This window comes from Ranitomeya imitator, chromosome 9, assembly GCF_032444005.1.
Source record: "Ranitomeya imitator isolate aRanImi1 chromosome 9, aRanImi1.pri, whole genome shotgun sequence".
NCBI classification, from domain to species: domain Eukaryota; kingdom Metazoa; phylum Chordata; class Amphibia; order Anura; family Dendrobatidae; genus Ranitomeya; species Ranitomeya imitator.
This window is the reverse complement of record NC_091290.1, coordinates 23,067,299-23,093,586: the sequence shown is the minus strand read 5'-3', so window position 1 is coordinate 23,093,586 and position 26,288 is coordinate 23,067,299. Positions and strand designations below refer to the sequence as shown.

The 26,288-nt window shown below is 41.5% G+C and overlaps 1 protein-coding gene and 1 long non-coding RNA gene across 2 annotated transcripts in view; one reads left to right on the top strand and one right to left on the bottom strand.

The window, feature by feature from the left end:
* SLC6A5 (solute carrier family 6 member 5) overlaps positions 1–7,377 on the top strand; it is a 58,920-nt gene extending 51,543 nt beyond the window's left edge. Inside the window, exons 14-15 of the mRNA XM_069738867.1 lie at positions 3,212–3,379; positions 5,011–7,377. Coding sequence (XP_069594968.1) covers positions 3,212–3,379; positions 5,011–5,166 — 324 coding nt within the window. The 3' untranslated portion in view covers positions 5,167–7,377. The remainder of the gene's footprint in view (positions 1–3,211; positions 3,380–5,010) is intronic.
* A 2,115-nt stretch (positions 7,378–9,492) lies between these two features.
* Positions 9,493–26,288, bottom strand: part of LOC138648893 (uncharacterized) — a 97,379-nt gene continuing 80,583 nt past the window's right edge. Inside the window, exons 2-3 of the long non-coding RNA XR_011315215.1 lie at positions 12,633–12,697; positions 9,493–9,599 (exon numbers count right to left, since the gene is read on the bottom strand). This is a non-coding gene — a long non-coding RNA (uncharacterized lncRNA). The remainder of the gene's footprint in view (positions 9,600–12,632; positions 12,698–26,288) is intronic.

Below are 26,288 nucleotides of genomic sequence, written 5' to 3'. Positions count from 1 at the left end.
TAGACTTATGCACGTTATCTAGTAACATAGTAACATAGTTAGTAAGGCCGAAAAAAGACATTTGTCCATCCAGTTCAGCCTATATTCCATCATAATAAATCCCCAGATCTACGTCCTTCTACAGAACCTAATAATTGTATGATACAATATTGTTCTGCTCCAGGAAGACATCCAGGCCTCTCTTGAACCCCTCGACTGAGTTCGCCATCACCACCTCCTCAGGCAAGCAATTCCAGATTCTCACTGCCCTAACAGTAAAGAATCCTCTTCTATGTTGGTGGAAAAACCTTCTCTCCTCCAGACGCAAAGAATGCCCCCTTGTGCCCGTCACCTTCCTTGGTATAAACAGATCCTCAGCGAGATATTTGTATTGTCCCCTTATATACTTATACATGGTTATTAGATCGCCCCTCAGTCGTCTTTTTTCTAGACTAAATAATCCTAATTTCGCTAATCTATCTGGGTATTGTAGTTCTCCCATCCCCTTTATTAATTTTGTTGCCCTCCTTTGTACTCTCTCTAGTTCCATTATATCCTTCCTGAGCACCGGTGCCCAAAACTGGACACAGTACTCCATGTGCGGTCTAACTAGGGATTTGTACAGAGGCAGTATAATGCTCTCATCATGTGTATCCAGACCTCTTTTAATGCACCCCATGATCCTGTTTGCCTTGGCAGCTGCTGCCTGGCACTGGCTGCTCCAGGTAAGTTTATCATTAACTAGGATCCCCAAGTCCTTCTCCCTGTCAGATTTACCCAGTGGTTTCCCGTTCAGTGTGTAATGGTGATATTGATTCCCTCTTCCCATGTGTATAACCTTACATTTATCATTGTTAAACCTCATCTGCCACCTTTCAGCCCAAGTTTCCAACTTATCCAGATCCATCTGTAGCAGAATACTATCTTCTCTTGTATTAACTGCTTTACATAGTTTTGTATCATCTGCAAATATCGATATTTTACTGTGTAAACCTTCTACCAGATCATTAATGAATATGTTGAAGAGAACAGGTCCCAATACTGACCCCTGCGGTACCCCACTGGTCACAGCGACCCAGTTAGAGACTATACCATTTATAACCACCCTCTGCTTTCTATCACTAAGCCAGTTACTAACCCATTTACACACATTTTCCCCCAGACCAAGCATTCTCATTTTGTGTACCAACCTCTTGTGCGGCACGGTATCAAACGCTTTGGAAAAATCGAGATATACCACGTCCAATGACTCACCGTGGTCCAGTCTATAGCTTACCTCTTCATAAAAACTGATTAGATTGGTTTGACAGGAGCGATTTCTCATAAACCAACTCAGATCTACACGTTATCTGAGGATTTATGTTCTAAAACATGTTAAGAGTTCAAATAGACATTATGCATTAAAGTAGAGCTATATATAGAAAGATCTTTACATATGTTAGCGGTTTCCAATCTTCATTCATTTTCAGACCCCTTGATATGTAGCTTGTAGCCTGATCCAAGTTTTGGGCTTCTCTTCTGGGAGTGTCTCTCCCAGCAATAAAGGCTGGATGTGAAGTCTGTCTGTGTATCCAGAATGCTGATGATTACATTGGCTCATATATCAGGACAGTTTCTATCAGGCACTTATTTCCTTTTCTTCTGCTTTCCTCCTTATCTATAGCCTGTTTTCTCTGCCCTCCATGACACTGTTAATGCTTTCTTCCCTGTCCACAGTGTGGAGATCTATGTTCCACCTCCTGCATGCAGCTATTTCCTTTAACACTGATGGAAGGTAGGGGGAGTAGATCTAGGCATCATAACCTGGAGCTCTGATGGATTTGCAATATTTTTTCTGATCACGTAGCTAGATAAAGGAGTTATAGACACTATGCAGCATCAAAATGGTAGAAAAAATTTAACAAAGACTATTTATAAAGTTGCTTAACTTTGCATTTAGAAAGCAAATGAACAATACACAAAAAAAATCTGAGTGATGATGTATAAACTAGTAATAACCAGCATCTTCCATTTTACTGCAAATTAAATTTAACTAGAAGAAAACTGTGTTTCTGGTGCCACTGAGAGCTCATCTGCAGATTTTTGCCAGTGGAGCATCACCAGTATGAGTCCCTATAGAGGAGGCTGCAAGGAGAAGCAGCACCTTCCAAGTGCTGCTTTTACAGATGTTTGAGGTGGGTGTAGTTCCTACTTTCAGACACTGGGTGTCAGCAAAGAGCAATCACAAATACATAGTATCCATCAGTATGTCACCATGCAGACTGTATACTGTATCTATCTCTCTGCATTTACAATGTCTGCTCCTCGATTGCTTCAATAATTAAGGATTTCAACTCCAGTCCTGATCAAAACCAATAAAGGTATATAGAAAGATGAAAGACGAAAGAGATCAATGTGATGTGCTGAGCGGACGATATATATCGTACATAGCTTTATAACACACGACAAATAGCATTATAATACCGCTATACATTGCTTACAATTAATTCTGTACCTAAACATTTATATGTCACAAATGAATTTAATCTCTGTTTAATATCCTCCTCTGAAGCTTGAAATCAAATATTAAATAGATTGCGAATATCTGAAGTTACAAGTCTGCTGCGTCCCTATGACAACACTTCCTGGCCCTGTACTCTGGTAGCTCACTGTTATCATAGACCGACAGACCTTATAGATGAAAGTTGGGCTTGATGGTTACAATAAGAATATGCATTGTAACCAATGGCGTGCAGGGTCAGAAAGTGTTGTCATATAGACACAATGGAGCTCCTCGCTGCAACTGGTTATATGATGGAAAGAGCAATGTCTCACAGTAGTGCAGAGTATTTCAGGAGAGAAGCGCAGTGACCTGGTGGAAAGTCATAGAGTGAGAGAAAGCTAGTAAAAGTAGCAGAGTCTTCCAGCAGCGCAGAGTATTTAAGGATGGGTGAATAATACTGTGGTGGGAGCAGTCGATATGAAGAACACAGAGTATTTAAGGAATGTAGTCTACTGACCTTGTGGGAGGTCACAGATGCTGGCAGTGCAGAGTATTTCAGGAGATGCATATGCTGGCTTTATTGATTGGACAGAACAGTGCCCCTAGTGGCCATGATAAGAGGTGACTCTTTGTGGCGTGGGCTTTCAGTGCAGCAGAATTCTACACTAGAATAAATCCGCGTTATTCGCCCCTCGCAGGTCTGCGTTACAATGTGTCGCCATCTGATGGTTCTCCCTCTTTCTCTTTCAGTTCATTCTGTGCTTCAGCTTCTACCAGTGGGAGCCCATGACTTATGGCAGCTATCACTACCCCACGTGGTCCATGGTCCTCGCGTGGCTGATGCTGGCCTGCTCCGTCATCTGGATTCCGATCATGTTTGTCATCAAAATGCATCTGGCGCCGGGCAGCTTTATCGAGGTAGCGGCTCCATCATTAGCCGCGCTAAGGTTTTGCATACTAAATACCGATTACTTCTTCTGCCCATTGCAAGACAAACATAAAATGAGCTTGTGGCTTCCGATAGGCAGAGAACAGCTGGATTATAAAAAGATTACAGCGCACTTTGTCATGGCCGCGCACCTCGCCAAGCGCACCGTCCCCAGCCCAATACATCGCGTTTACCGCTTTTCACTTGGGAGGTCGAGGAGTCAAAATGGCAATTTAGCAGAGATTAAAAATAACGACATTAGAAGCTCAATTTATTTTAATAGTGAATAAACCGATAATTGTTCTGTCTATGACGCCTCCTCCCCTGATTAATCCGCAGCAGACATTGAGGACGTTCTTCGTTCGCGAGCACCTCGGCGGAGAACGATCATTCGCAGATAATTAGAATCTCAGTTTTCTTAGTTAGCTGGGTTTGTATACATCGGGGGATTATCAGAAACACTGATTCAATTACTTTGAAGCCCCCACTGCCCAGGCTACTGGATTCCGTAATTAAGGAAAAAGTGGATGTGAAGCTTTGGATAAGAATCGGAAATCAGATCTAATAGATTTCACTGAGGTTCCTCTGGGATGGACGCGGTCTGCTGGTGGCCCAGTGATGTATCATTGACTTATTACTGATTCTAGAACGTGGTTATCTTCTTAAGAGCCGAGTTTAGACTACTACCCCTATTGCTGTACTACTACCCCCACAGAGACAGATAACACCAATGCTATGGAGCTCAGGAGGCGCGGGAAGCCAAAACTGGCATAAGAACCAATATGGAGGTAGAGTAGGCAAATGGCCAAAGTCAACTATGGACGTGATATATAAATTTATTGGCCAATTAAAACTCACCCCAAGAAATGGGGCCCTATTTTAATTTTGGGGTTCTCTTATTAGGACTTTCTTGTATTAAGTTGTTTATGAAATGAGGCTCTTTGCTCTTCCATTGTTCGTCGATCTCATTGGATTGAAACCAACTGATACCCAGTGAGACCTGGAAATGTCCAATGAAACCAATGGGCTTCCAAGAAAACTAATGGATGCCAACTAAAGTCAACAATGTCCAACAAAGTCAATGGATTTATTCTGGCATCAACCTAAAAGGTGGAAGTTTGGTGGTGGCGGGAGCAAATGGGTGCTATGGTGGTGAAGGGAAGTGGTGGACAATTGAGGCCCCCGTACTCTTAGATTTCGGATTAGTGTTAGAAAATATTTAGCGGCCATTGAGTAAAATATTTCCATTGAGTCTTGGATTGTAAATGTAACGATAAGCTGCAAATTTTCGTGATCGAGTTATTACAAAAGCAAAATACCCTAGAATAGTCACACAATGGATGGAGATGACTCAACAATGGTCTTCTTCCAGCCCTTTCTTAACCCTACGGGAGATTACAAGTATACAGTGAAATCTTTCCACCTTTTTGGGAACAGCTCCCCTAATCTAGACAAGTCTTTCTGGTGTGAATTTCCAGTTCTTCTAGATCTCCTTCTCTGAGAAGACCACCCCTCTAGAAGACCATTTTCTTGACTTTGGAGAAGCTTGTATGATAAGTTACCTAAATTTACCATCATTTTACTCTTTACTAACCTGACCCTTTTTGTTCTCACCTTGCAGAGGCTGAAGCTGATCTGCTCTCCGCAGCCAGATTGGGGTCCGTTCTTGTCAAAACACCGTGGAGAACGTTACAAGAACATGATTGACCCACTGGGCACCTCTTCACTTGGCCTGAAGCTTCCTCCTAAGGATATGGAGCTAGGAACACAATGCTAGTACATATGGTGTCTGTACCTCTGTCGTACAGGCTCCCCACATTCCTCATAACATCCGTCGTCTTCTCCCGTAGCCGACAGCGCAGGTGGCCTCTTAGATAAACAGTAGGATCCCTTGTTGCATGCTGTAGCCAACACCTAAACTGACCGCCTTGCACATTTGTTGCTTCTCTATAGTGTCCACAGCCTTTTGTTTGACTGCCAAATATCAGCAGTGCCTCTGACGATGATTGTCCAGCTGCAGTAAGTAATATTATTTTATAGTAGTTGTTCCTGCCATGATATAAGAGTATTGTATAGAGTGTGAACCATTTCATTGTAAAGCGAAGAACATCCGTTATTTAGTCCATCGTCAATGGGTAACACACAAAAACGCACCTTTCCTACTAGCCCAGAATGGTTCTGGTCTGGTTTCAGATCTTCAGATGTGTGGAGATACAGGGCCAAGTCATATGTTACGGTAGGAAACTGGGCTGGGTTAGAGTTCTTGGAGATAGACCACTATTCATAATGGTGGCTTCAACAGGTCAACTTTCTCGTCGGGTCAATCGAGGAATCCATTAGGATTGTTAACGATAAGTGGATGAATGATGTTTTCATGCTCATCTGAGTGGCTTCCTCAAGTCAAAATTAGGAAAGTTCTTCAAGAACATAATGTCTTGTAGATCTGCCATTAGGGGCCATCAGATGAATGGAGATAGAGTCTAAGAAATTATCTAAGGAAGTCAATTAGTGGAACAAGAAAACATCTTTAAAAATCTAAATGAGTCCAGTTGATGTTGGTTTACTTCTACTTGTGACTTGAAAATACGATAAAAAAAACATTATAGACAGGTCCAAAAACTTCTCATAGCACAAAAGTTAAAGTGACTTTCTCCAAAATTGCTATATGTAAAAACTTAGACCCGGTCTACAGTGCGGCCAAGGCAAGGAACTTATTAGTCTTAGCATGGACCAAACATTTATTGAATTGTCCTTTCTGGGGCGATTTAGCTCAATATTAGCTCCTCCACCACCTCTTCGGGTCATTCTTCTGACCAATAATAATAAAGCAATGACTTTGCCTATAATTGCGTCTTCCATCTCTAAACTTTGCATATCAGTTTGTTTATTTGCTACTGAACTAATTATTGGTGAGTGGAATGACCCTTTAATGCCTAAATAACTAAAAGAATCAAATGTCTATTAAAAGAAATGTTGGAAATCCCAACATCTTTTTATGTTGAACCTTACATTACTCTTTCCTTCTTGCTGTATATACATGCAACTATTAGTATTTTGGATTTCTTCCTGTCGTTCCTCTTTGCAGGGTCTTTCCTGTTTACTATGCAAAGTAAAATTGCCCTTTCGCCTCTAGCAAGCCATCAAATAATGGTCACCGTTGACGAACGTTCAGTTTATTGCACATAATATGGGTTAATAATTAATCTAATTCAACCCCAATCCCCATGTTATAGCTGGAGGAAATTAATATAAATGTATCACAACGATAGACCCAGACTGACTTAATTGGACTTTATAATGATTCATCCTTTAACGATGGTTGTCGTGTAAAGACAGCCTATTATATATTCTTAGGAGGGCATGTTGAGGTAATAGATGGGATCCCTTTGTTGGCACCCCACTATATTAAATAATACTGTCACATCCATCTAAAAGGGCTCTTTGTTTATTGAACTTGTTGGATGCCCATTGGATTTATTAGATGTCCAATGAAACCAGTTGACACCCACTGAAACCAGTAGGTGTTCAGTATACCAGCAGACATTCGATAAGACCAATGGATGCCCACTGAATACAATAGATGGCCAATAAAACCAACTGAGACTCACTAATTCAATATAAGTCTATTGAAACCAATGGATGTCCAATGAAATGTATAAACATCCAATAAAATTAATAGACAGCCATGATACCCATTGAAACCATGTGATATCTGAAGACATCAGTGGATGCTCATTGAAACCAGTAGTAGATGTCCCATAAGCCAAATATATGCCTAATAAAACCAATGAGGGTCCATTAAAACCAGTGGACACTTATCGAACCCAATGGACATCCAACAAAACTAATGGTTGTCAAATGATACTTGTAGATGCCCATTGAAATAAAAATGCATCCACTAAATCCAATGTATGTGCATTGCAACTACTGGATGCCTAGTAAAACCAATGTGCACCCATTAAAACCAATGGATGCTCTGTGATTACCCAATAAAATGTAAAAAAAAACCTTAATTTTGCCTGCAGCAGCACAGATGGTTTGCAATGGACAACCATTTTTCTTGATTTGCCAAGTGCTAATCCTATGTCTTCCATGACACGGTTCTGAATATTCCGAGCTGGCACATTCACGCATTCTTCACTTTACTCTTTTCATCCATTTCTCGACCCCCTATTCCTAGAAGCCATTATATAGTTTGTGCCTAATTTTCTATAGTCGCTCCGATATGTGCACCTAGTAGTAGATCCCGTTCTTTGATGTGGTGTTTAGTATTGACCTCCCCGACCCCGATCCCTTTCTGTCGTCTTTCTATAATATATTCTGCGTGTTATTCCTTGAAGAAAACAAATAGCAGTCAGCTCTGTCTATATATTATATATATAGTTATATTAATGTTTATGGACATCTTTCTCCTGTACCAAGCCATATGTGTGTGTGTAAATAACGTCTTGACCTATACAGATGACGGTTGGATCGAGGTTCAAGTGGCTCCACCGGGAATTGTTCGATTTCTAGCAGCAGATACTAGTGAGAGGGCGGTGGGGCGACCAAAGTCAATGGATTCAATCTCATGAAATGACCAAAAATAGTGTTTGACCAGCAAAATGTCTGTAGACTTCATCGTTACAAATCCAAGCAAGGAGCAAATATTCGTGAAGGAAAAGAGGGTGCCCTTTTGGGGATCATCTATACCAGGCTTGATTTGGTCACAGTATCCTATTCTTATGTAATGTCCCCCCCAAGTCAATGATACAAGTTGACTGACCCCCAACTTTCTGATCTTCTTACTTGTAAAATGGTCACTTTTTTGTGATGTCATAATGATGTTAATGATGACAAAACCCCTTGAAAGTAAACCTAGACTTAATTGAGATTATCTATTTATTTATTACACATACATATAACCTGACCCCATCTTATTGATGCAACTGTACAGTGCAATTTGGCCTTTACAAAAGCAAAAAAGCATTTACTTATGTCTGCAATGTAGTGCAGGTGCATTAGAAAATGTACCGATTGTCGTCTTACCCAGTTTTCAGCACAGCTCCGCTCCACTTCTGGCCCCTCTGAGAGCTGCTTGTCTTTGCCGGCTCACACGGGGATTAAGATTCCATATTCTTACGTTGTAATAATGACTTCCGCTCCCCACATAAACCCCAATGTGATCTGGAGAGTCTGATTTCAAGTCATGTAGTGCAGAAGAGGAGTGGAGCGCCGCTGAAAACGGGAGACGACGGCACACATTGTGGCTGTTTTGTTTCTAAGCGCATGATTCCAGTAACTTTGTGAATTAATGCTCAGACCCCCTATAAATGCATAAATATGAAGTGCGCCCCTCACCCAAGATACGGATTTTTCTTATTGATCCAAATTGACTGATATATTAACTTATCAATTGCCGCCTTCCCATAGACAAATATACAAAGTGTATACTCTGACCCCAGATTTACTGGTGGTATTATATGTAGAAGCCAGACCTTCAAATTACCCCAAATTAGGGATCTATGGGAAGTGACCCCTAATCATAAATGCATGAGAAATGACACCCTGACCTATTCATATATAACTAGACCCCTAACCATTGATATATACAAAAGTGACCCCAACTCGCTATTATATATCTAGATCCTTAATCACTATCATATGAGGAGTGACCCCCAACTCATTAATATATAAGTACACCCCTAATCACTGATATATGAGAGGCGAGTCACAATTGCCTAATATATAACTAGACCCTTAATAATCGATATATGGGAAGTGACCCCATATCATTAATGTATGGTAAATGACCCCAAGATATTAAATTAGAACTAGACCCAAATCTTTGATTTATACCTAAATGCCTAATTACTAATATATGGTAAGTGGCCCCCAAACTCACTGATATATATTGTGACCCCTAATAATTCAGATATAACAGACCCCTAATGACTGATAATGGCACCATAGTATTGGGGAGAGGGGGCACTTGGTACTTGGGGCCCCTCTTGTCATCTCCCAGGTTGATGTCATGTCGTAGAGTGGGGTCTTGGCCCCCGGCCCCCTCCTGATGTAGCAATGGGGGCGTCAGTGATCAGTGGTAGGAGATGCATGTGATTACATAGTGAACATTGTCGCGGCTTCCATGCTTCCACTTTTGCCTCTTCCGTGCTGGAGGTTGCAGGCACGTTGCACTTTCATCACCCGCACCGAGTGACAGGACTGTTCCTGCAAAAAACAACACGAGATGTCACCTGTCCATAATTAATAAGCTTCCGATACTGATGGAAAACACAACCTCCTCCTCCGACTCCTCAGAACCTCAGATGTGAGGATGAAATGACACGTTCCCCGGCTGGGAGCATTCACCACTGTATATGGCTTACACTCCATGGAGAACTTGGCCTCATTTTATGTCTTGTTTGTTGTAATGTTCGTTAAATTTTCATTCACTTATACTGAAGGCACAAGAAAGGTAGATTATGTCACTCACTGATCTACGACAATCCAGATGTAGCAGAGCTGTACTGGTCACTTAACTCTATGGCGGAGCTCTGTTCATGTAACAAATAATGCTTTATATATGGTTTTACACGGGACTGCAGGTGAACTTACTATATCAAGCTCTGAACACTGCCAAGTAACTTGGTAAATACATTGAATTACTGATTCTTAATTATACCCCAGAGCTGCACTCACTATTCTGCTGGTGCAGTCACTGTGTACATACATTACATTACTGATCCTGAGTTACACCCTGTATTATACCCCACAGCTGCACTCACTATTCTGCTGGTGCAGTCACTGTGTACATACATTTACATTACTGATCCTGAGTTACATCCTGTATTATACTCCAGAGCTGCACTCACTATTCTGCTGGTGCAGTCACTGTGTACATACATTACATTACTGATCCTGAGTTACATCCTGTATTATACTCCAGAGCTGCACTCACTATTCTGCTGGTGCAGTCACTGTGTACATACATTACATTACTGATCCTGAGTTACATCCTGTATTATACCCCAGAGCTGCACTCACTATTATGCTGGTGCAGTCACTGTGTACATACATGACATTACTGATCCTGAGTTACATCCTGTATTATACCCCAGAGCTGCACTCACTATTCTGCTGGTGCAGTCACTGTGTACATACATTACATTACTGATCCTGAGTTACATCCTGTATTATACCCCAGAGCTGCACTCACTATTCTGCTGGTGCAATCACTGTGTACATACATTACATTACTGATCCTGAGTTACATCCTGTATTATACCCCAGAGCTGCACTCACTATTCTGCTGGTGCAGTCACTGTGTACATACATTTCATTACTGATCCTGAGTTACATCCTGTATTATACCCCAGAGCTGCACTCACTATTCTGCTGGTGCAGTCACTGTGTACATACATTACATTACTGATCCTGAGTTACATCCTGTATTATACCCCAGAGCTGCACTCACTATTCTGCTGGTGCAATCACTGTGTACATACATTACATTACTGATCCTGAGTTACATCCTGTATTATACCCCAGAGCTGCACTCACTATTCTGCTGGTGCAGTCACTGTGTACATATATTACATTACTGATCCTGAGTTACATCCTGTATTATACCCCAGAGCTGCACTCACTATTCTGCTGGTGCAGTCACTGTGTACATACATTTCATTACTGATCCTGAGTTACATCCTGTATTATACCCCAGAGCTGCACTCACTATTCTGCTGGTGCAGTCACTGTGTACATACATTACATTACTGATCCTGAGTTACATCCTGTATTATACCCCAGAGCTGCACTCACTATTCTGCTGGTGCAATCACTGTGTACATACATTACATTACTGATCCTGAGTTACATCCTGTATTATACCCCATAGCTGCACTCACTATTCTGCTGGTGCAGTCACTATGTACATACATTACTGATCCTGAGTTACATCCTGTATTATACCCCAGAGCTGCACTCACTATTCTGCTGGTGCAGTCACTATGTACATACATTACTTATCCTGTTCTGATCCTGAGTTATATCCTGTTTAATACTTCAGAGCCGCATTTACAATTTTGCAATCTTCAGAGCTTAAATCTACCAACATTCCCAGCTTGTTCAGTGTCTCCACTGATCCAGTGTAAGTGTAACGCGTCATCTTTATACCACACCGTTATGATAATGTTATGTGCTAATAACTATCTGCTCCTGGATTACAATACCTTAGCTCAGGTATCTCACAAGTTTGCTGACTGTTTCCAATACCAACCCGCAAAGCTGTTCAGCCATCTCCGGAGTATAACACAGACTGGAACTCAGAATCAGTGCAACTATACAACAAGGCAAACAAGATAATGTAAAAAAAAAAATTACATGCAGTCCCATGTAACCTTTAGATAACATATTGTAGAGTGACAGAGCTGCGCAAAATGAGAAACCAAAGTCTGCTCCACCTGCATGTGTAAAGAAGAGCAGCAGAAAACGTGGCCACCAGTGATACAATGTAACAAGTCTGTGTCAGTAAGTCTTCCCTTAGTTCCGTACCGGTGTGGAATTCTATTTTCCTTGGAATATTATGGTATAAAGTCTATAGAGCAAATATCAGATGTTAGAATACATATTATTATTCTCAGATGGAGATATATACACATGTAAATTGGACGTATCTATATATATATATATAGTTTATTTTCATACCTGCATGAGATTTGTGTCTGTGTGAACTGTATCTAATCTGTCACTTATAACCTAATCTGTTCCATCGTTCAGCTGTGGGCAAAGTGTGGCCATCCGGATCACCTGGGGTGTCAGGGCGGCACATGGACTTACCTGCCTGGCTATGATGCTTAGAGGCGGTTTATTAGAGACGGTCGGGCTTTTGTGTCCCCTAGTGATCAGTTTATTACTGGGAAATTTTGCATATGGGCCCCATTGAAAAAAAAACTGTATCAGAGGCTCCGGAGCTGGGCTTTGATGCCCATACATCCTAAAGGAGCATTTGGAAAATGCCTTAGTGACATTTTATAGTTCTGACGTTAGGGGAATTGTGTACGGAAGGAGCAGATTTTTCCCAATGCAAATCAGATGTGGATTCCACAGAAAATGCAAATCTAGAAATCTGCATCTATGGATTTTGTCACTGATTCAATGCAGATTTCATCTCCGCTACGTTGTTTGCAGTGAAATCTGTAACAGAAATAAATAGTCAAGATGTAGATTGAAAAAATAAAATCTAGAGCAGCTAAATTTACTTACGGAAAAAGACAATAGCGTGCGGATGAGAGTTGTAGGAATTTATCCACCTGTGCTGCTGCGAGAATCTGCAGGAAAAAAAAAAAAAAATCAGGTTTCTCTCTTCAGTTTGGATTTACCCAAATAAAGTGATATATTCAGAAGGTTTTTCTCTCTCTTTGGAGGAAAGGATGACACCTTATGGAGTGCTGCCAGATATGAGTTAATCTCCCAAAATTAATTTCAGACAGACTTGCTGGAATCTGCCAGGAGATTAGATTTAGCCGAAATGAGAAGTGCCCTGATTTTCATTTATTGTGCTCCGAGGTTTCTCCGGAGCCAATGCACAATAATCAGAGGGCTGGAAAGGGGTTAAAAATAGTAAAATGTTATACTCACCTGTCTCGGGCTCAATCCCTTACCAGGTGAGGGGTGATCCTAGCACAGGTGAGGGGCGAACCTAGCACAGCCGAGGGACAATCCCAGGACAGATGAGGGGAGGGAACCTAGGACGGACGAGGGGCAATCCCAGGACAATTGAGGGGCAATCCCATGACAGGCGAGGAGCGATCCAAGAACAGGCGAGCGTGATCCCAGAACAAGCGAGGGGCGATCCCAGAACAGACGAGGGGCGATCCCTGGACAGGCGAGTGGCAATCCCAGGACAGGCGAGGGGCCATCTCAGAACAGACGAGGGGCCATCCCAGAACAGGCGAGGGGCGATCCCAGGACAGGCGAGGGGCGATCCTAGGACAGGCGAGGGGCGATCCCAGGACAGGCGAGGGGCGATCCCAGAACAGGCGAGGGGCGATCCCAGGACAGGCGAGGGGCGATCCCAGGACAGGCGAGGGGTGATTCCAGAACAGGCGAGGGGCGATCCCAGGACAGGCGAGGGGTGATTCCAGAACAGGCGAGGGGCGATCCCAGGACAGGCGAGGGGCGATCCCAGGACAGGCGAGGGGTGATTCCAGAACAGGCGAGGGGCGATCCCAGGACAATCGAGGGGCGATCCCAGGACAGGCGAGGGGCGATCCCAGGACAGGTGAGGGGCGATCCCTGGACAGGTGAGGGGCGGTCCTAGAACAGGCGAGGGGCGATCCCAGGACAGGCGAGGGGTGATTCCAGAACAGGCGAGGGGCGATCCCATGACAGGCGAGGGGCGATCCCAGGACAGGCGAGGGGCGATCCCAGGACAGGTGAGGGGCGATCCCTGGACAGGTGAGGGGCGGTCCTAGAACAGGCGAGGGGCGATCCCAGAACAGGCGAGGGGTGATCCCAGGACAATCAAGGGGCGATCCCATGACAGGCGAGGGGCAATCCCAGGACAATCGAGGGGCGATCCCATGACAGGCGAGGGGCGATCCCATGACAGGCGAGGAGCGATCCCAGAACAGGCGAGGGCGATCCCAGAACAGGCGAGGGGCGATCCCAGGACAGGCGAGGGGTGATACCAGGACAGGCGAGGGGCCATCCCAGAACAGGTGAGGGGCGATCCCAGAACAGGCGAGGGGCGATCCCAGGACAGGCGAGGGGCGATCCTAAGACAGGCGAGGGGCGATCCCAGGACAGGCGAGGGATGATCCCTGGACAAGCGAGTGGTGATCTGAGGACAGGCAAGGGGTGATCCCAGGACAGGCGAGGGGTGATCGGAGGAAAGGTGACTGGCAATCTGAGGACAGGCGAAGGCGATCCGAGGACAGGAGAGGTTCGCTCCTAGGACAGGTGAGGGGCGATCCTAGGACAGATGAGTATAATATTTTTTTTTTAACTTGTTCCCAAACCTATAAAGAATCCAGGAACATGGTTGATGTGAATTGAATCCCCCCAAAATTCATATTTTTTCCAAATCTGAAATTTTGAACATTTTTGATTCCTTACAAATCCTTTAGCTCTTCTATAGCTGATACCTTTAAAATAGCAACATTTCCCTATCCATATCGCGCGGTGTAACTATCCGGTCATGGGAATGTATCTCCAGGTAAGGTATCGTATGGATTAGGACATCTGCTGAATCACTGAGCACAACTGCAGCTGACTGTTCAGTGACCCCTCTCGGCTCTACTGAATGCGCCCCTACTTTCAAACCCCTAATTGACTCTTTTAGTGAGTGTAATTGTGTCCTCTGTGTCATACACTTATACAAATTACCTTGTCCTGATGTTAAATTGCCTTCACTTCCAGCCAGAATCACGACTATGTTAATAGCTATGCTGGAGCAGTTCAGAGGCAATGCTTACTCAAAAGAGTCAGATATCATTTTAATTATCTTTGTTTGCTTTCAGAAGAACTTTCTGTAAAAAGAACATATTAGTAAATGTGTTGCTATTTTATACTGCTGAGTTTCTGCTATTTCCAGGAAGAGGGAGTGTAAATCTGCTGACCCCGCCTCTTTCCAGATCCTGCACATGCTCAGTACATCACAATTGACTGCACTCGCAACACTGCAAATTCAATCTAATTGCATTTAATTAATTAGAAGAGGCATTTCAATGCAATTTTATTCTGCTCCCAATAAGTGGAGTTACAATTTAATATTTCACATTGGGAGGTTTATATATTGTCCGTTTTTCCATTCCACGTGAATATTTTTTGTCCTTCTCTACTTTTTTTCAAAGGTTTCTCTGCATAATAATTTGCCTAAGAGAAGGTGGGAATATCTCCATAATTATGTTCTGGCCGCTGCTGCGATGGATCACCCTGCGCTATGAATGACTTGTTTTAGCCAGAGGTAAATGCAAAGCTGCTATTAGGAAAAATACATTCCCTGCGCTGAGTGGTTACATTATGTGAAAAGCTGCAAATCTGATTTTTTTTCTTTTAGCGATTTGTCGGTTAATTACAATGTCATCTCTTTCCTGCATTTTATAGGTTTTAAGTCTTTTAAGGGTCATGAAACATTTTATCAAGTTGATATGAAATAATAATAATAATAATAATAATAATAATATACACGTTCAAGATCCTCAATGGAAAACAAGTGTCCTTTACATGGGCAAGATAAATTAAAGTCAATTAAAGGGGTTGTCCAGTTTAATAGATGGGGGGTAGTCTCTTTAGGATCCTTATCACTTGGCATTTACAAAGAGTGTCTTCCTCTCCGTCCAGTTCTGCATTAAACAGGCAACTCATTGATGTGAATAGACATTGTGTAATGCCCAATTTCGCCAGTGGGGGCATTGCAGGGAAATTGAATACTTCTTGCCATTTGCACCATAGAGGACAGATACTGTCCTTGATGATGAGCGGACCCTTTTATTAAAAAGGTCTTAAGCAGAAATCCTCTTAAATGCACTGAGCATGGGTAACTTATTCTTATAGGGAGGGCAGATTGGTTGAATAGGCAATCATTTATTGAATATATTTCATAAATTATTTTGGTATCACTGTGTATTATGCACAGTAATGGGCGCTCTAAAGCATCATCATGTATGTGAAGGTTTCAACATCTTACTGTTTCTACTAAGTGGCAGTAGAAAGGAAGCAGGTCTGCACCTTAAACAGAGCTGACCTGCAGTGCAGCGATGAGGCTATTACAGGTGGCAGCAGAATAGTCAAACAAGCCAGGTCAAATCCTAGACTGTAGCGCCGTAACAAAGGAATAGGCAAACTCACGGTCAGAGACAAGCCAGGGGGTCCGTAATGGTCAAGAGCGGATAAGCCAAAAGAAAAAGGATAGAAACAGGTCAGGATACAAGTCAAAACCAGGGAATCGGCACATTAAAGGGAAACACTGAGTCAAGACGGGAACAAGGGAAAACAGAGACACGGGTTCAGACAGCAAATGCAGCAGGACCAATCAGAGCAATCAGAGTCAGCTACAGCAGCACTAGGCAAAAACTATAACTGACATAGCCTGCAGGAAGCAGCGACGATAAATAGCCAACCTGAACCCAGACAGAGGCTAAAAAAAGGTTAACTCTTGACATGGCCAGACCGGGAAAAAAGGAAAACAGGACTCAAAACCCGGTCTGGATCATGACACTTTCTATGCTTAGGAATACTGAAGCTGCTGTCGTCACTGGGTGGGTTCCCACTCCTACATCGGTCAGTTGTCAATCTTTGGTGCTGCAAATGTTGGGATAAAAGCATGACTTGAATTATAGAGTAATTTTCTAGAAAAAAAAATAAAAAATATCTAGACGCAGCCTCCAAATAATATAAGCTAACTGCCTTCCCCTTCCACTCACCTAATGAAATACTAATTGGAGCACTTGATTAATGCTCATTACAGTATAAGTTAATAAGTTAGGGGGTCCAAAGACCCACATTAGAAGTCAGCAGTGCTATAAATGAGGGGTGGAAGTTGATGCTTTTATGAGCCCTCCCATCCACAAAGTAAACATGGTCCTGCCCCTGAGGAATTAGCAAGGGGTTATTAGGCACGATTGTCCTATTTGCCCACCAGGTACTTTTTGGGCACTATACTGGAATATGATATATATTTGAATGCTACTAAGCAAACCTTGATCCAGTGACAGGTTCACTTTAAGAAGATTATACTATAATCAGGTTAAAAAAAAATCCAATTTTCAGATTAATACCGGTCTCTTAGTATGGCAGACTTTCCAGCTGTGGATGTATGCCAATTAAATGCAAGGTAATAGTGGTCTGATCTCTGCACTGCTGTCCCCCTATTACTGAGCGCAGCTCCTGGGAAGCAATCTCTTCAATGACTTAATGCAATCTCATCAACAGCGGCGGAATATTAGCCTAAGCAAACACTCATGACTGAGCAGAGCCTTTCATGCAGGAGAAATGAAATACAAGCAAATCTACCCATGGAATACTGAACTGAAATCAATTAGACCTCTCTGCGGGGAATGATATTTTTGTCAAGATGAATTATTCTTGGCTCTGCTCATAGAACTGAATAGGATCAGAGGCTCCGGCTGAAGAAATCTCCCACCTCCTGCTAATTACTGTCATTCCCTTCCCCTGTTTAGAAGGCTTTACCTCTGTGCCAAAACCTGTCCGACTGAAACCATTTTTTTAGCTAATTACACTTCGTTGGTTACATTTTCTTGGTTTTTCGAGGATTGTGTTAAACTCTTTCACGGTCTGAAAATTCCTTCCAGTTTAGTCGAGGTTCAAACTGGTTTTCAATTATAGGAAAAGGAAAAAAGTTACACCATGCAAAAAACGCATCCGTCCTATGATGGATGCAAACCGCACCATGTGGACCACAATCACTATAATAGGGTCTATTATTTTTAATTTTTTTTAATGGAGACTGACTTTTTTTTTACCTTTTAAATTATATCAACTATTGAAAATATATTATTACTGAATAACAGTTCGTTAAAGGGAATCTGTCAGTATGATCAACCCTTCAATGCCATCTATATGAGCATGTAGGTCTTAGGAAGCTGAATAAAATGATACCTTGATATCTGCGATCTGATGTCTTATTCCTGAGAAATCCACATTTTTCTTAATATGTAAATGAGCTGTTAAGATCTATGGGCCGGATATAGATCTTCCCAAGAATCTGCCTCCGGAGCTTACAGTAAATGTAAAGAGGCATCACCAATGTTAGACATGTAATGACTGACAGTCCATTCTCCCAATCTACATCTCTCAAAATAAACTCTGGAGGCAGATTCTCAGGGGGAACTATGCTCCGCCCATAGATCTTAACAGCTCATTTACATGTTAAGAAAAATGTGGATTTCTCTGGAATAAGACATCGGATCGCAGATATTAAGGTATCATTTTATTCAACTTTCAATGACCTACATGCTCATATAGACAACTTGGGAGGGCTGATCTTATGGATAGATGCCCTTTAATGCCCTAAAATGTCAAGTCCTCCATCTGGAATACTCCAATTTTTTTTGCAAATCATTTGGATAGAAACATGGATTCAGATATGGTAATGGTCCCTAGGAATTCAAGGGGATTTGTAATATTAGGAAAACCTCTTTTAAGACTGACACCGGGCAACATCAACTGATCGCCACAGGTCTGGCTTCAGAAACCACAGTTAGTTGCCATCAGATGGGGTTGTGGCTGGCCATATATACCCTCTGAAGCCCCTGTACCTACAAGGGTACAGGCAGATTGCCATATAAATTGGAGGGAGACTGTTATGCAGTGCCCGGACTGGCCAGTGGCTCGCCCTACCCAAGCGTGACATCTTTATGTATTTGTATGCAGCGGTCACGCTCGGGTTGGGAGAGCCGCCGGCCAGTCCGTACAATGTGTTTTGATCTTGCTCCGTTTTATACATCCGTCTGACTGCTCTCTAAATGTCACCCATTTAAATGAATGGCTACCTATGTGATATGTGGACATGATGAAGCTGTTTTTGTCTTTCGGGATGACATTCAGATGGCGATATTTCTTTTATGATATTAGCTCAGTCTGAGATCATTCGGGTCAGAAAGGAAAGGTGAGAACGAGGATAAAAAGCTATCATCATTTTTAGACATAGAAGATAAAACCGAGCCCAGCGTTCTCCGCTGCTGAACTGCCTCATAATATATTTATTGTTTGCTTGGACAACAAACTTTGCTTCATCTTGAAAGTCATCACAAGGTTCAGGTGAAGCAGAAAACTTATAGCTTCTCTAATGACATCCCTGCAATTTTCTCCTAATTTGACTTAGATTCCAAAAATTCTTTAAAAAAAATGTAATGACTTTCAAAATTCCATATAGTTTATCAAGAATGTTGTCTCCCGAACTATGCGGCAAAAATTCTTTGAGTCTGGCAACTCTAAACTCCTGAAAAGTTTATAATATTTATTTCTTCCCGACTTACACTCAAAAATTAGCTATCAAAATTCCAATTTGTTTACCGAAAACGACTCAAAATCGGTTAATTCTTTAAAATTCCCAAAACTTCCCCCTTGATTTAGGTTAAAAAAAAAAAATTCCAAAATCTAACTCCCAACTCCCATAAGTTTATCAAGTAACTAACTTTTCCAACTTCTTTCAAAGTTTATTATCCTATAAGACCACATAAAGTTTTCCAATCTTGTTCCCTCTTTGTCCCGTAACTTTTTATTCTCAAACAGCTGAAATGTGTTGTATAGCCACTTGCCAAATTGTTTACAAAAAATCTTTTCGTAAAGGTAAATTATTCCATCATCCGCATTCTGCACAAGAATTGTCAATTTGCTTTGCTTGCCCTCAGACCGAGGACTGATGCGTTGGCTCATATGGGACATTTAACCTACACAATTATCATCAACGGTCTTTTACCAATAACCGGTCAGTGTAAACAGGCTGCCATTCATTCAATAAATGATCAAAACCCTCATTCGTCAGGTGAAACATTTAAGTTTGGGTAAAGAAAAAAAATCACTATTCTTGGCAGAACGTCCTGTTTTCACAAAAGCCATTTGCTGCCGAGAACATTTTTTTTCTATGCTCTCAGAACAGTCGTATTAGCGATCGTTCTGTGCCCAAGAAAAGTGATGATTGCCTGATTAAATAGGCTAGTAAACGACCACTGATCTGTTTCTATGTAGCCAGCTGGTTGCTGTTTTCATAGCGGCCATCAGCCAGTGCAACACACACTTACTGGTGTTGTCTTTTGAAGAACCACCGACCAGGTTGCAAAGACCGTTTGATAGCAGACATCGTACGTTTCTTCAAAGAGATCTCAGTTGTTCCCTACTGCATGTTTTGGTCGATTTCCACAGTAATTGAATTTTTGGGGCCTTTTTAAGAATTTGGGGACCACGCATGGTGGCCAGAAAAATGTCACATCAACTCAACATTTCCTAAGGTTTGAATGAAGCACAAGTCATTGAGAATTTATACTAGCGATCTCCTTCATTGCAGAGGAGACAGAAGTTTCAATAGCCCGACACCCCTCCTTAAGCAATAAGACAGTGGATATTTTGGAGAGATACTATAGCGGTGAAGACCTGCCACTGAACCTCATTCTCTGTAGTCTTTTTTATTTGACTGCGATTCACTCTGTGAATAGGAATCACGCTTCGGGATCTTCGCTCGGATTCTCTGTATTGTCGCTATTGAAACCCATTTGTCTTGTCATCATCTGTCCCTATGCACAATTACTAGACAAGAGCTAATAATTTCTCTTCTCTAGTTAACACTGAGAAAACACGTTTTCTAGATTGCATCGTACGACGATTTCGAGTAGGAGGGTATTTCATTGTAGACTATGTCGCATTTGTCACAATCCCGTTGGGACGCTTCATGTTGTATCGCAGTTACAGTTGATGTGCACAAAGAACGGCGTCCATCCATAACAATTTCAGCTTCGCTTTCCGATGCCGCCACCACCACCGTCTCTGCTTCTATGTTGGTGATACGATTGACTCAGCCGCTAAACCCAAGTCTTCCATTAGGATATGACTTTGTCTACTCATATTTTCTTTGTGGTCAGGTAGCTCCTTACTAAATAGGCAGGATATAAAAACATACAAGAAAGGAAGGGTATAGAGACTTGAGCCCGCCATATTTCATAGTTGGCTGTTGGCTGAATATTGGTTTAATCTCGTCCATCTCTCCCATATACAGGAGCGTTCACTTAGCCAAGAGTTCCCATGTTCTGTATGCGAGAGTCGCTGTCAGACTCCTCTAATGGTGGCTTATCTTCAGAAGAACAAAAGAGTCGGCCATCCAAAATGAAAAAAAATCTGGAGCCCCATACACATTAGACTGTTGGCCAAACCCATTGATATCAGCAGTTTCAGTTGACATAGTCTAAAGTGCATTGGGGGCTTAATTCAAGGTTGGAAGACATATGGGTAGATTTTGAGATGACTGAAGTAGAAAATGACATAAAGATGGGGAAATGGAAGAAACTGTCACAAAGACCAAGTCATTAGAATGCAGTGGATGGAAGCATAGACATGACAAAGGAGTAGTTAAGGCTTTAGGAGTGATATATGGGAAAGTCTGAAGACCAAAGATTAAAATTGGAAGGGAAAAGCAAAAAAACAAAACATAACAATTGATAAAGGCAGAGGGACAACTGATAGCATAGATTAATTGATTCTTCAAACTCATGGATTGGCCAACCAATGGGTGTCCAACAAACTGGATCCCATGGAGCTCGTTCAGTTGAGGTCATTGATTAGACACAACAACTAAATATGGCATATATACTCGTATGATGGATATATTTGACCTAATTCATTGTGAAAGGTAGAGGAGCATATCCATGGAGGTATGAGATATTAGATGATGTTAAGAAGGGTCCTAGTAGGGAATCATGGATCATCAGGAGTCTCCATAGAGAATTAAGTCCAGTTAACGAACCCGAGACCCAAGTGCCAAATTCTATGTCCGTTGTTGATGATGATGATGATGATAACACTCATGATACCAAGCGCTTATATCAGTTGAAGAACCTCATAGTTAATGTTCGTGGACTGTTCGACCTTCGTCTTGAATTGTTGATTGGGATCACAAGATTGATCCCAAGAATGGCTTCTATCTATGGACAAATACAATATCAATATGCATTTTTTTATGAACATTTTAAGATTTAAAGGGCCAAAAAGTGAAGAGAAATAGGTAGAGTTTAAGAAATCTAAGACTTAGATGATGGAGAATTGGAAAAATTGGGTGGAATAGCAAGGAGTTGGGGGATGAAGTGAAAGAAGGGTGGAGAGGAGGTCCGAGAGACAACTTCATTCTTACTTGTAGATGTTTAGGAGACAGCCTGACTGATTTATCTTTATTTTAGCCGTTAATATAACACATCGTCAGGTAAGCCATTTGCCTTATAGGTGTCTTATCCATACATCCATTCATAGTCCGAGTGTCGTCTGTGTCTCATTAACTCCCTTGTGTCATGTTGTGTCTTCTGTGTCTTTTCTGGCACTTTTATTGTGGACCTATTACTGAATAGGTTTAATCCTAATTACTTGCGTAATGTCGTATAAAGGAACAGACATTCTTTATGGGTACTGCTACCTATGGATATAGATATGTACCCAATATCAGGTCCTTATTTTTCTTTCATTAGCTGTAGATGAAGAATATAGATACAAATGTTTTAAATAAAAGATGCATCATATCTAATACTATAGAAATATCTATATACAGAACATATATAATGTACATTAGTGGTATAAGAGATCATTATCCTTGAGGCCCTACCTCAGATTTTCTATTTGTGTACAAATGCAATTTACTGTATTATAAATATATATTGCTTATTATATGATGATGTTATAAATTAGAGTTTATTCTAAATTGTCTGAATTCCAAAACATGAAATAAATGTCAGTGTTAAAAAGGATCTGAGTGGTGCAGTGATTTCAAGACATTAATTTTCAGACCCTCCGATACCCAGTTTTAGACTTTTCTCATGTAGTTGTACCTCTCCCAGTAATACTGTAGATGTTGAATGTGGGGTTTATGTGCAGGTTGCAGCTTCCTTCACTAGCTCTCATGTATCGGCGCAGCTTCATTCCTGTATTACTTTCCCCTTCTAAAGCTTTAGTGGTGCATATTTTACATCCGTAACCTAATTCAGTACAGTCTGTGTGATATGCCCTGCTTGGAGAATTGGGCACTTTCTCCCCTCTCCACACTCTGATCTGCATTGCACAACCTTCTCCACCTCCCTGCTGCTATCACCAGCAGGAAGGAAAAGAAGAGAAAACAAACCCCGCAGCCAGGGGCAGCATTCCGCCAGATCTATGCAAGAAGCAGCAGCACAGCCAGCTATGTATAAAAGTTACACAGACTCTACAACAACAGGGAATTTTCAACAGAGATTATTATTAAAGTTGCCACATTTTCCATTGAGGAAGCAATTCATCAGGTTAAAGGGGTTATCCAAGACTTTTATTATTTTTGGCTATGGGGTTAAGAAATAATAGGCAAGTAGTTGCTACCTACCAAGGACGATCTCTGCCAGCTCAGCCAGCGATTCCCTTGTCTCATGTCACCTCTCATCAACAGAACATCTCTTCTTCTTCCTCTCTGCCGTGTTGATGGTGCATCACTGCTGATGTCATGCTGATTGACAGCTGCCTTGCTGTGGGGAACCAGATGTCACTCAGAATGACATGGACAATGACACCAAAGCTGTTGACATTGATGTGACTGAATGTAAAGCGAAGCAAACATTGCATGTTACAGTGTGTCAGATCTCCTTCATATGAAAAGCCCCATAACTGACATGATCAGGACAGCGTTCAGCTTCCGGATGGGAGCAAGAATGTTTTTATTCACCGACGGCAAGCACAGATCTTAAACATAACGAAGAACTGAAATACAAAAAGTTGCTGATCTTTGCATTATGTGAAAGTTCTAATGTGGAGATCTCTTTAAGATCGGCGGGTCTAGAAAAGTTTTCTTTATTACGGTACAAATCTGACCACGAGTCTCATTTTTTTTTTTTGCTGTGGTTTCTAATATTGGAAGTTGCGATGGCGTTTCATGAAGCCTCTGAAGACTAATTATGTGCACAGTGCAGAAATAGATGTCGTCTACCATTACTCCAGCGCTCATCATAAAACAGGTCCGCAGAGAGAAATATTTGGAGGGGGTAAAACAAACAATAGAGGATCTATTAAAAATACCAACCTTCGTGTATTTTGCATAACATGAACCTTTAGTATCCGGAATTATAATTGTCTTTATTTTATAATGTATAAAGAATTTAATCGCTTATTAAGTTAATATAGAAAATAGTCAAATTAAAGTTTGGCTGAAATAAAGATTCCATTAAAGGTGCTTACACCCCGCGGATTTACTGTAACTGTCTAATTTACACAGTGCAAATTTACCCAAGACAGTCTACGAACATTCTGGATGAAAAATTTGGTGATTCTTTAGTCAATCTAGTCTAAGTCCACATCACTCATTAGTTGGATTCTTTAGTTATGTAAAATTTTGGTTCAATTTTGGCACGCGGGGTAGCAATTTTGTATCATATCCCTTCCAATGGGCAACACCTCTTTCTTGAGTTCTTCAAAAAACTTTTCCAAAATACAAAATACATTTGGTGCCGGCATGTAAGGCAGATAAATAAGAATTCTGCTGTATTTTATTTACTAAATAAGTTTGTTTTTTATTGTTTTGGTTTTTTTTTTTACAAAATGTGAGTTTTTTTCTCATTTTCCTATATTTTTTTTTATTAAAGTGTGAAAAAATGTAGTACAAATGGTGTAGGTTTTTTTGTATAGTTTTTATGCAATTTCGGGGAATTATTTTGGGTCCCTGGTCTTTTGTTTTCAGATGCAACATGATCTACTTTTTACATGTGTTTTTCCCTTAAGCTTCTTTATAAAAAAAAAAAAAAAGAAAAAAATGCATGTGTGTTTAAAAAAAAAACTCCGCAAGAACTGCATAAAATCCCGGCGTAAAAGGGTTGATATAATTTAGCAGTTACATGTAAAATAAAAATGCCAAAAAGTGCAACAAGAAATATCACAAGAAAAATCTTCTGTTTTGTGCTCATGGCTCCTATACAGATCTATGCGTTTCCGTGGTTACAGACTACAAACAAGCTCTGTGTAGTCAGAGCCTGGATACACAAAACCTTAGGATTTTTTTTTTTTTGTTTAAATCAAGACAATTTCCAAAGCTTCTGTAAAGTCAATGATTTTCATCCTGTTGTTCTCCATCTGTTGCAAAACTACAACTCCCTGCATCAGTGGAAGTTTTGCAACATTTTGTAATCACAGATTAGATACTAGAGGGTAGGTTTTAAAGGTGTTTTCCCAAAATTACAATTTATCCTAAATCCAGCAATCCCCAGGACAATGATCGCAGGAAAGGGGGGAGGTCGAGCATGTGCACCCCCGCTCAAGACTCGGCTTTGCAATGCCCCCTTCTGTGGATCGGTGGGGGTTCCCACTAACTTGCTGATCAGATAATGTGAATGTAGCAGATACGAGTTTGTCATCACTGCACAGAACAAGCCGGTAAGTGACGAGCACAACGCCGTGCCATCCGCAGAAGCCCAGTATATAGTATAATGTAGTTTATAGCCTTACTAATATTATATGGACAGGCTCAGAGCCCCGCACAGAATTATACGATGCATTTCTTCGGTATTATTCTCGGTTTATTACCCCCTGGGACCCGTTCTTTCTGCTGAATTGGATGATTAGGAGAAGGGATTGTCTGAGAAATATCTATACCTGAAGATCTGCACCTGGACGCGCTCGCACAGTCACAGATGCGGGTGAATAGTCCTGACCTTTAAAAGCTCAATAAGGCAATTACATTAAGCCAAGCATTAGAGATCTACCGCCGGCATAAAATCTTACACATTACACCTGGAGCGGAGGAGACATGGAATAAAGACATTAATGAGTGAAAATTCAGATTCCTAAAAATTACACGTGAACTGTCAAAGGGTGTGTGAAGGGTGAATCTGAGGTTAATTGGCAATATTGGAGCTACATAATTATACTACGATTACATTACTAGGACTACATTATAATATTGTGGCTAGAATATGTTACGCACCTGTCCCGGATCCTGCCTTGCTTCCCTTAGCCTGGTCCAGTAATCTTTCTCGCGCTCCACGTTGGGCTTCACCCGGTGTGCTCCCATGTGTTGAACTTCCAAGCCTACAAAAGGCCTCCCAAGAAAAAGACCTGCGTCTTGGAATTAAGACTTGACTGCAGTATTGTAGAGGCTTCCCTCCGAGTGTCCACTTACTACCACCCAACCATTTCACATCACCACCCCGCTCCCCACAGATCCCAACCCAATAAACACTCGTTCCACCT